Here is a 12,847-nt window from a genome sequence, read left to right as displayed (position 1 = left end):
CTCTTAAGTTCCTTGAATAGACTTGTTGCTGGCTTGCATGTCTTGTGCGGCGGCCGATGTTCGAACGTCGTTCTCTAGGCATTTTGGACTATGGACAGAGTGTTGAATTTAACTTCAAATGCACGATCCACATAATTTACACTGAGCTTAAATGAAATTAACTGAGCAGAGAATAATGACTATCTGTCAAACACTTTATCACGCACCGTTGCTATTGGTTTGAAGTACATAAAAATAATATATAAAAGATATAATAGATGTATAATAGATGGCGCTGTATGTGAAAACGATTTCAACACTTTTCTGTTGAATTTTTCAGAATTTTCAAGAATTTTCTTGCTATAAACCTCACGTAGCCCAAGACATTCCAACGAATGCAAAACCATGGAAATCGGTTGGTGCGTTCTGGAGTTATAGCGTCCTGGAGTTATAGCGTCAGGGAAGGAAAACCGGACTTATTTTTATATATTAGATATATAGGTATTAGGTATAGGTTTATATTATATATAATATGTATAGAAAATAATATAATATGTATACGTTATAGTTATTTGATTTGCCGGGTTTCTAAGGAAAACACGAGTTAGTCAGCCGACTGAGTTTCTAAAGCTCATAAAACGAAATAAATAATATCAACGAGGATATATAAAAAAAAAAAATTATGTTTAAAAAAGGTCAGTAATTTATAATAATTTTGAAAAAAAAGTTTCACAACGTTTTTCGGAAAAACTTTTAAAAACCAATGTTATTAATTAATCATGTTTAGTGACAACAATTTAAACTATCAAGTTATATGTTAATTTATGTAAAATATTTTTTGAAGAAAAACCTTAATTATTATAGAAATAAGTTTGCGCTATAAACTATATTCATGCCACGTTTATATGTTTGAATAAAATATTATTGTTTGGAGGAAGTGATCATTAAATTGTCTAAAATATTTAATTTTTACAATGGAAGATGTTACAACTTAAAAGTAAAATATAATTAGTACAAAATATATACGAATACTTACATTTAATTTTGTCATTCTGAAACGTGATTGGTTAAAAACTAGGCAGCAAGTTTTATTAGATTTGTTATATGATTTTTTAGTATTTGTATTATATGATTTGTTGAAACATTACCTATCAAATAAAATATAAACTACTATTAATAAAACCTAATTACAAATGTTATTCTTTACATATTTATAATAATAAATGTGTTGCGATCCTCATTACACATTATACATTATACTTGCACGCTTTTAACTTAGTGGTAATCAATTATTGGATTCAATAAACAAGATAAAAAAAAAAACTTGTATTAAAGATATTATACTGAAAATATTTTAAAAAATAAATACAATTCTAGACGTGTTATGTTTTGACTGCAATTAGCTAATGAAATAATAATTTGAATAACAAGAACTCCGAAAAGATAAGGCAGACCTAGCTAATCCATTGAGAGGAGTGCAAGATATTTACCAAAATTCTGAATATTTATGTACATTGTACTCAATAGTTAGAACATATTTTTTTTTGTGAAAATTGCAAAGTACTGCTTCAGATTTCAGAAACAAATTGTTTTGCTGATTTTCATATTATGAAGTAACGAAAAATACCCTCAACTTCTCAAGAAAAGTAAAACAGTTTTAATTATTTTTTTAATTTATGTTACTTGATGATTAATTGTAAGAGCTTTATAATTAATAATTATGTTATTGCTTATACCTACATGTTTTTGTATTATTTGCCTACCTATATTATGTTTTATGAATAATGCAAAATGTTTGTTATATTTTAATTGTGCACATATATTAAAAAGTCCAAGTTTTCGAAAAGCGTAATCAGTTTTTAATAAGATTTAAAATTAAATACTATATTAGAAATATTCACATTCGTGACCCTCCGTGTACCTATTTTAGGTAAAAATAATGCAAATTACATACAAAATAGTCAACATTATGTTTAGCCTAATAAATAATAAGTTTGAACCAAAAAAAATTAAGAAATAAATTCAGTTATGAAAGACTTAAGCGTTTGTTTATATAATTTTTAGCATTTTCTATATTATTATTGTTTAGGATAATAATTGTTCTAATTTTAAAGATCCATTCAAATTAAAAAGTATTTATTCAATAATTTTTCGTATCAAAGAAGAATTTAATTCAATTTTATGGTGAACATATAATATCTGTCATTATGCCCAAATTGAATAAATCCAAAAAAAATGTTGAGATTCATTTGCATTAAGATAAAATTCAATTGATCACTCTGGTCAAATATTTATATTTAAATTCCTTTTAATATAGAATAAATTAGTCGTATAAAACATTTCTACAATATAAAATAGGTACTTAATAAAATAATATTATGTCATCGTCCTTCGATTCATACTTCGCCAAACTAACTTTAAAATTAATAAAAATTATGTCGTATAAAAAAAGTATTTTATTATTCCCAATTTATTTTTTTAAAAATTGATGTTATGCTCACGGCTCACCGGTAAATATTTTTGATATCTCTTGGTAATTTACTGGACGTCTGGACAATGTAAATTTATTTATGCAATAAATCTTTCTTTTTTTTAAAGTTTTATATTGTTCAGTCGTGTAACAGTAATTGTACCTATTGTATATTTTAAACATTTTATGTACATACTAACAATTAACATCCTCTCTAAATATGTTTTTTATATAAATATTTTGCTTGATATAAAATATTATCATCTTCTATTTGATCATTGTATTAAACAATCGTATTAAATATTGGACGATAGGCTAATAAATATAAATAAATAAAATAAATTGTACGAGTATACATAATCTATAAAGTATACAATATGATAAAAAAAATCTGAAGATTAAAGAATATGTATACAATATGTAATAAAGCGATATTTAATTACTAAGCTAGACTTTCACAATATATTAATTTGTTACTTTTTTTCTGTTGTTAAATTATCCATGTCGGTATTTTGGTTGTTGGTTGATTGTCTTTTTGACCAATTGATCGAGTCAGCTGTCGGTCAAATAGTTATCGGTCGATCATTCGAGAACCCCATTTTATAAGATATTAAAAATTACAGAGTGATATTTGTAACCTAACCAATAAAGTTATTACATGTTTTATATAGATATAATCGATGATAAATTGTTAAGATCCATTAGTGAAAATTCTAATGGGGTCGAATAGAAATATAGCTCTATTGAATTGTGAAAATATAATGAAAAGGTATTTATTCTGATTCTGGATAAGACGCGTAATAATGCCATTGATTAAGTTAGAATACGGGTGTCACTCTGTTATTTTCTAATATCTCATAAAAAGCTATAATAACTATTTTAGGAATGTTATATATTCTTTATTTTTGATGTGTTATCTTCTCAATTAGTTAGTGAATGTTCACGGACACGCGTTTTTCAATGTAAATATAGGTATTATGTTTGACAACCGATTTCAGCCATTATGCAGTCGTTGGTATATTTAAAATATTACCCATATTAACTATGGGAATAAATCTGCAAATAAAACTAACATTTTATACAATAGATTTATGTCCGTAAACACTTCAATAATTATGAACAATCTTGTAATCGATTGTTGACGGTTAAATTAATCCAATTCCATAATTCTGTTTCAGACAAAAATCTGATAGTACTATAGTATACCTAAACATATTAATTTAAAATGAATTTTGTTTAAAAATTATTCTGTGTAGGTACGTATCGCCTGACAACAAACAGTGATATCGTTATTAAATTATAAACCGGACGTTTTCGCATATTATAATGGAAATATCTTTCTTTTGTTTGGAAATAGGCACTTATATGTACCGCCCACTACGGGTTGAATGGTACACGAAAGCAGCATAATCATCACCATGTACGTTGCTGTTGAATAAAAAATAAACGCGGACATAAAACTTTTAAGTGAAAAGAGTAAAGCGTGTAACCGACGGACCAAATTATACGATAGGTTCGGAGGAAATAGAGTGCAATGAAACTGTTTTAAAACCTCCAAACCATTACACTCTTGGACCTTCCCGGAAAGAACTCGGGATGTTTTGTCCTTTAATTCGTCTGAAAGACATATGGCGCAAAGCCCACCACTGCAGTTTTTCGTATTAGATTTACGTTAGGTTTTTGAATGCGTTTATTTGATGTCAATATAAACAAGGCAGTGGGTCAATGGAAAAAAAGTAAGTGGGAAAAAACAGGAAAGTACTAAATTTCGATTTCACTGTTTATACGGACAATAATGGCCTGAGCCGTAATGATATAAAGTAGGTACCAACCTACATTCAATTAAATATTTTAAAAAGATTAATTCCGTATAAGGATTGTCTAGTATTGTTTAAAATATGTGGGCAATAGTAATAAAATCGATGTTAATCAAAATGGATATTTTTAATGAATTTAAAGTGGTTTGAAATATAATTATTTTGAATTACTTACCATAGGTAAGAAAGGGGATAGCTATGAAAATAATAATACAGTGGAATTGTTTCGTATACAATATACCTAAAATATTTTGTAGACAGACCGCGAGTTTGTTCCTAATTGACTACCTTCACAATACGAATTGAGACGTTAAAAATATTTGACTTTCTTAATCAAACAATTTAGTGTGAATAGTTAATAATTAACAGGAACAAACTCGAGTCTGTCGAGTCTGAACCTAAGTTTTATAATAATTAACAAAGGGTCAGGTTTATATTTAATATCGATATCAAAAACGGATTTTCACTAAAACCTTTTATCCATAGTATAATATACTGTTGTGAACAATTTTGTTTTAAATCTTATATACAGCACTACTGCCTATGTAGTAACCATGGCGTCTTAGACCGTCTTATTGTTTCAAAAACACGGAGCCAAAGTATATATTTTTTTAATACTTGACCGTTAAAAAATTCACTCTATATTTGACCCGCGTCTGTATATTATGGATTATGTGCACCACAATGCACAACACGTTCGAGTTCAGAATCAATTAAGTAAAATGTGTTCAAGTATTCGGAAGCTGACGAACGCAGTGAATCTTTTAGTGAAGCGTCGTGTCGAATTTTAATCGCGACCGACGTTGGTGGATTTCGAACGATCGCAATCTCTCGGGAATTTTCGCAACGATCCTCCACACCATTTTCACTCGTCCCATCGACAACCGTCGGATTGCTATTGAAGCTTACTGATGTGTGTTGGTCGGAAAAATACACATTAATACGCGTACACGGTAATCGGTTATTTATGTGACATGCGAACAACGTTTATCGTTGCGTATATAATATTATATACCATATTACCATATTATTATGGTATATGCGATTATGGAAGAAATAATTATATTTTTAATATTATTATCAGCACATTGGTTTTCCGCGGTGTTCAACATATATGCTGGTAATAGGCGTATTCATATAGATAAACTACAACAATACCAGAATTGAGTATTCATATCATATTCATTATATTATGTTGTGAAACATAATGCGAACTTTCGTGACAATAGTCGATGTTGATTGATTTAAAATATTATTATTACGATATTGTTACTCTAAAACAAGGGAGTTTTTTACGATAACCGTTATTATCGAGTTAAATATCATTTTATAAATGTTTTTTTCTCGTTAACACTAATAATAATATTATGTTTAAGTATTCTAAATTGCGTATTTTGCACGAAAAAAAACCCAAAATATAATTACTTTCATTAATGTTTTTTAATTTTTTTAAATGGCTTTGTCTCGTCGGCTGTCAGTTTTAATTATTAACGTTAATGTTTTGTTATAAACATTTAAGTAAACATAATGGAGAAATAAGATAATTTGTATGAATAAATAAATATTAAGGTTTAAGGAAAACAATGTCTGACGATGAAATATTTTAGATACGAAATACACTGCTGGTCGGCTCTTTTCTATTACGCGGGGGCGACATAATGTTATAATATTATCATAACGTATTTATAACAACGAAGAATATTGTAACAAATATTCTCTACACGTATGGGCACAATGTGTGCACACTGCATAATATTTTACATTATAATAGGTGAGGCCGTGTCGCATATTGTTGCAACATATTTTATATATTCAGTGTTATTACGATCGTATATACAAGAAAAATGTAGTTTATACCGACGATAAAGTATTAACATCATGTTAACAGATGTTTTTAAAGTGCACAAATAGTCCCTAAACAATGCGGTTATATCAAACGAAATGCTGTTTTCAGTAGGTATATTTCTAATCGAATCGGTCTTTATGAATTGATTACAGTCATCGGGTCGCGTTGTTTCAAGAGCAATATTACAACCGACGCACACGAAACCGCAGACATACGTCGAATTGAATTACCTATTGATTGATTTACGATAGTACCTAACAAAAAATGTACATTTAAAAAATATAAATCCAGAGAGTTGTATACATTATGAGAATTATGAGATTAATATAATGATCGCGCATAATGAAACTTAATACTAGTGCTCTGTGTAGTTTTTGCGCATCCTCTCGTCTAATGATGTTTGTTTACCCACCAGATAATATTATTAATTTCATATTTCCGGTATGAATTTCCAGAAAATGGTCGTGTAACAATGCTTTGAAGTATCAGATGAACACAAATCACATACACCATGTACGTTGTTTTTTTTTGTGAAAATGTATATAACTACACGTGTATAGACAACAATTCAAGCGTTCAATTGTAATATTACGAGTGATTGATTAACTCTATTGAGCTTGTACCAAATAGTGAACTGATATCAAAATAATTTGTTCACACTTTTTGTGCTCATTTATGGAGTGAATTAATATAACGTAATTAGATCACTGGTTCATCTAGCAATAGCAAATATTGTACATCATAGTTTAATGAAAAAATAATAAAATTACAAAGATTTTTCAATTTCCTATTCCTGATTGATGACCTCATAAGCCACCGTTACGGGTTTTTTTTACTATAAGAACAATTTTGTTTTGAATCTTATATACAGCACTACGATTGATTGATAGATATAACTTCTCAATTTTTTTACAATAAACAACCAAATATTTTTTTGACATTTCATATATATTTTCATACATAAATATTTTTAGTAAATAATTATGCTTCGGATAGTGAAATTTAAAATACCAGTTGCCATGGAAAAATCAATAGTTAATAGAGGTTTTTTCCACCTACGACATGAAGTGGGAAAAAATCTGGCAGGTTACTTGCCTCAAATAAATAGTTAATCCCATAGGTATAAGTTGTAGGTTTTGAATTGTAAAGAAATATACGATTAATAGTTTTATATGTTTAAAATTTTACTGTATATTAATAATATATTAATATATATAAAATTAAATGGAAATAGTTGAACAATTTATTAATATGTTTTCTCTAATAAATTCAATTATTGCTTATTTATATCTCCTATTTAATATTCGTCTAATAAACATAGATCGCTATAACTTGTAAAATGTGATCCTTGATTTCAAATGATTGTTTTCAAAATATTCTGTAAGTTTATTATTAAACATTACAGCATCGTTTATTTTCTTTTCTTTTATTTTCTTTCGTACTGTGGAACTTACAATATATTATTACATACCTACTCATAACATTCACAACTATATAACAGCTACGTACACGCGTTCGGTGTACATTCAATATTATTTATGTACGTACGTTTTGTTTAATTATTGTATGTTATTTATGATCACTAAAATATTTTAGTTCATACCATTAACTTCTGAATTGTATCAAAAGTAATCAGTGTCAACCATAAATTCACGTTCATATTTATGCTTAAATTGTTTTCACTAGACCACTGTTTTGAGCTATTTAAAATAATTTTAAAAATATTTAAAACTTTCAAATTGTTTTGTTTAATTCATAACATTTTTTTCTCATCCGAATTGCTTGATAATTTAATACAACATTCTTCATAAGTGTAGATACAGGAAATTTACTATACAGCAACATTAAGTAGGTACCCCAGATTTTTTATGTATAGATATTAATTATGAAAGTAATTAAAGTTATCTAAAAATGACATTTATATATTTTTACGATGGACTAACAATTTTGAGTGGTTATATAATATTATGAAGTCTGTTTCATTTATCGATTAATTCGAGGTTTCGAATTTAATTGCTGGGTAAGAAATATTCTAAGATGATTAACGTCGACATAGATTTTATTGTGTTATATTGTACCTAGCAACTAGTTGATTTTTCTTTTCCTTGACTCAAATACACACTATAGTTAATATGTTTTGAAAATTGCAGGTGTATACATATTTGGAATTTATGATTTTAATTAAATACCTACGTTTTCTACTATAGTGTAATAAGTTATTGTATAGCAAAAATAATTTTTAATTTTTTAAATAAATTTAAAGTGTGTGATTGATTTATTCCTGAATACATTAATACTACTTACCCTTATGTTCCTACGCCTCTATTAATTTAATATATTGATAATTTTTCGTTTCAAACGTATATTATAAACGAAATGTAATACAAATACAATTAATAATAATGTGATTTAAAAATTGTAATAAAAACTATACACTGAAACCTGTTTTCATAGATATTTTTACTCATTGAATTCTAATCTGAATATAGTATGTATAAATGCTTTAAAGTACCTACATATATTCAATCTCGAGAATCAATAATACATTTATGACTTTGTTGAAATCACCGAGATTGTGAATGCGTGTAATGAGCTTAAATATTAATTTATATTGTATACGATATGACTATATTATGTTCTTTAAAATATGTACCGTACTCTATTTATGTAACGATTTATTTAATTTAGTTTAGTTTAATTTACTTCTAGTTTTCTCTTGGGTGATTTGGGGTGGGGTGGGGTGCTATGTTTAAAACGTTTTTACAACCTATAGTATTTAAAAGATCTTTTTGAACTATAGTGTCATAAATAATCAAACCGATTTTACGCGACTTGGAGCTACCTGGTAATAAATAACACAGTCAGCAAAAGCACATCTCATGTGTACGCCCCTTGACGCCAAATGCACGCGTAAATGTCGTGGCATCTCTATGGCGGTCGTTGTATAACTAACTTACTCATACTCCCAAACCATTTGAAGCCCTTTAATTTAATATCTCACTTGATAGGTTTCAATAAATTACGACACAAAATGTATAAATATTTAAGCTTTAACGATATATATATTTGACATACTCAATGCCAACTTATTCATTGGAATTTGAAAAATCCATTTCCCCGATTCGCACTTTTGGAAATATGAATATCAGAATATGTATGTATATGTAATAATATAGCTAGGTCGGTGCATATTATATGTATTTTTTATTTGTTTGATCTATTTTCTATAAGTTCAAATAGAAGTTAATGAAAATAATTTGTAAAATAATATTATAATATACTACGTGATTTGTATTTAGCAAAAATTAGTTCAACATATCGTATATCATTAAAATAAAAAAAAAACACATTACTAATTGAAATATTAATGAATCATAAAATATCATTAAAAATAGAGACGGACGGTGTGTCTCCACTCAGAATTGTTTTTCGTATTAAATGATTTATTATTGAATTCAAATTTAACACATCCACTACAGCGACCTACTCAATGACGACACTCGAAACCTACAGCAGAGCCACTTCCCCGGGTTTTCTCTGATTCTACTTCCACATTATATTCGAGACCCTACACAACTGTATTATATTTAATTTATTCTTGAATTATAGTGACAATTTATTTCAATCACTACTATAATTATTAATTTATATTTATACAATGTAACATAGTTATTACAGTATGCAGCTAAAATGTATGAAATATCTGTTTCATGTACAGACAGCTCTTAAGTCCCGAATCCGATATATGAATGCTACACCGATTTCAGAACTTCCTTTTTGTCAATTTATTTCCGTCCATAAGTAATATAAAGTAGTGTTTCAGGATGCAGCTTTATGCAAGGTCAAATTATAAGTACATAATATAGTTTCCTGCTATAGTATATTATAATAGAGTCTTTTGACTTTTGAATTTATAGCACAATTTTTAAGTCAAACAAGATTTTTATAGGTCACTTAAAATACATACTATTTGTAAGTTTTTGGTTATCTATCCAACGTTTTAGATGAAATAGATTGGATGTATGAGTAGTATACTTATCAAACGCACCATTTTAAATTTGTTTTGTTCATTATAGTTTTAATAATTCTGATCGTTTTTGTTATTAATATTTAGTTAAAATAATTTGAAAAAATTGTAAAATTATATAATTGACAATTATCTTGTGTTTTATATTCAGAGTGATATATAATGGTGTGTGTGTGTGTTATTGTGTCTGTCATCATGTTTTTAAATCATAATTTTTTAAAATTCGGATAAACTAACGAATATAACAGAAAACGGAAATATAATTTATGCAACACCAGATATCAACCGAAACACGATTTTTTTTTTTTTGTTATAATTCATAAAGAATAAACCGTAAAACAATTTTTAGGATTTAGGAACTTTGAGTACTTATTTAAAGTTATTTCTAGACATTTGAAATGTTAAAATTTGTTCTTTTTCAATAATAAATTATTGATTAAAAGTTTTTTCTCTTGAAAAACCTTAAAAGTTAAAAAAAAAATTCTTCATATTTTTTTATTACAGCAAACTAAAAATATTGAAAATACGTAGGTATACACATTTTTATTTTTAGACAATTGAAGTTCATATTTTGTTAATATAGAATATTTAAACGAAACACTACTCTAATCTGAAATCGTCGCGCTGCAATACAACATTTATTTAGGATTGATGTTTTTTCTCTTTATTATGGAATGCACTGTCACACTTTTCTACGAACGTTTAAAATGTTTTTATAATTAATTCGCTGGACGTTTGATTGTGACAAGTTGGTTTGCGAGTGACCCGTCAACACCTGTCCGATGCTCAGTTTCAGTCTATCGAAGTATGGCCAGTTAGAGTGAGGTGTTAAAAGCTTATCTTTTAAGCATGAGTGAAATCCATGACACATCGATGGAGACACATAATGGGTGAAGTAAAGTAAAATATAACTTTTGGGTCGAGTAAGCCATCTATCAGTTCTGTAGCTGCACGCCCGTATAACTTCAGCTGTTGATATATTATAATAATCCAATATTAACACTCCTAAGTACATAAAAACAAATATACAGGGTGGTAAAAACGATTTTAGTTATTGTGTTGGAATTGAATAATTATTAACTGTTGGGAATATTATTATTGTATATATACAATACACTTTTTAAAATATTTAGATTCATTTTAACCTTTACCACAAAGTTTCGTACAAGGAATTTAGTATAAAATTACTCGTTTCTATCAACGGCCACTGCACATTTCTGTAAATACATAATCGCGATAAGATGAAAAACTAAAAAATTAAAAATTAACGTTAATGAGCAGACACTCAGCAGCGCTACCTGACTAGGAATGATGGTAATAATAATTATTGTTTGAATATTTTATAGTCATGCATGAATAATGATTTAAAATTATATTTTACTATAGGCAAGACATTTGTTTTCTAATACCAACTTTTGAAGAAAAACTGACTGTCGTTGTAGGAAATTTATATGACAGTGATATTTACGACGATTCTTATTACATTCCGTTTGAATACTAAAATAGGTACGGTAAGATAAATAATATTTTATTACTTACGTAACTTTAGCCTAAAATACTTTTAAGTAAAATTTATGTTGACATTTCACTGACAATTCTCTCTGTATGATCCATTTCCTGGCCTCAGAATGGAATGGGACGAGTCTTTATGTCAATATTATTACTCTTTGGTACGAACACAATCAAAGAGTAGCACTATATTGGGTTACCTTGTCTTTACGGTTCAATAAATAATCATAGTACTGACTTAACTAACTTGGTGTGCACAAACGTGCGCAGGTGAGTTATATGGGATACTATTGAAAGCTTAGTGATGTAAACCCACTCCACTGATCTAAATTTCCATGAAAGAATATATATTTTCTATCTACAGCAACTCATAATATTGAGGAAAGTATATTGTTTACGGCCGGTTCGTCTATAAGACAAAGTGAGTCAGTAGACGTATATTACAATAAATGATTAACACGTAGATTGATCCAACAAGATTTTAATTAGATATACATTTTTTATATACCTATATTATGGGCAACCTATGTAGAAAGTTTAATTAATAATATTATGCTTATAAAATATACAACGTAGAAGGATTTAAATGAAACTCCGTAGACTAATTATAACGTTTGATGAAAATCTCATAAAATTCGTTGTAATTCACTACAGTATTATAACAAATAGAGTTTAATTGATCAAAAAATAACTTTGTTAACATATTTAAAATTTTACTCAAAAAATGTACCTAGCGATTATTGTACTTAATCGAAAAACTATTCTTCATGGAGTTTGATTTACAGAAAATGGTGTAAGTATATTTATATTTATATTTATTGTAATCATATTTTTTAGTTAAGATTAACATTACATATTTTAATTACCGATAAATATAGGTATTGTTCTTAATAATTACAAAGAGGTTTTGGAAATTACATTTTATAGTATAATCTAGTGTGTTGGATCTGTGTCAATACATGTTTTTTAATACCTACAAAATGTATTATGTTTTTACTTTTCATCACAATAGTTTTTCCTATGTTACTGTTTCATATTAATAAATATAGGATTAAGATTAGAATTTAATAAGAATTAAAATAGTTCTATAAAACCATGATGCTAAGTTGATAAAATATATGGTTCAAATTCCAACATTAAGGGGCAAAAAGTAGAACATTTCTATTACTGCATTAAATGCATTCATATTTAACAACGAT

General features: G+C 27.5%; 2 protein-coding genes across 3 annotated transcripts in view; both read right to left on the bottom strand.

Moving 5' to 3' along the window:
* Positions 1-272, bottom strand: part of LOC115034059 — a 1,703-nt gene extending 1,431 nt beyond the window's left edge. The window contains exon 1 of one of the 2 annotated variants that reach the window (XM_029489383.1): positions 9-272. In XM_029489383.1, coding sequence (XP_029345243.1) covers positions 9-82 — 74 coding nt within the window. In that variant the 5' untranslated portion in view covers positions 83-272. The remainder of the gene's footprint in view (positions 1-8) is intronic. The other variant, XM_029489382.1, reaches the window with a different exon arrangement.
* The window catches only part of LOC100169402 (octopamine receptor beta-3R), a 195,177-nt gene that overhangs the window by 38,043 nt on the left and 144,287 nt on the right, over positions 1-12,847 (bottom strand). The window lies entirely within an intron of this gene.

This window comes from Acyrthosiphon pisum, chromosome A2 (genome assembly GCF_005508785.2).
Source record: "Acyrthosiphon pisum isolate AL4f chromosome A2, pea_aphid_22Mar2018_4r6ur, whole genome shotgun sequence".
NCBI lineage: Eukaryota > Metazoa > Arthropoda > Insecta > Hemiptera > Aphididae > Acyrthosiphon > Acyrthosiphon pisum.
Note: the sequence above shows the minus strand (reverse complement) of the source record. Positions and strands in the feature narration are given on the sequence as shown.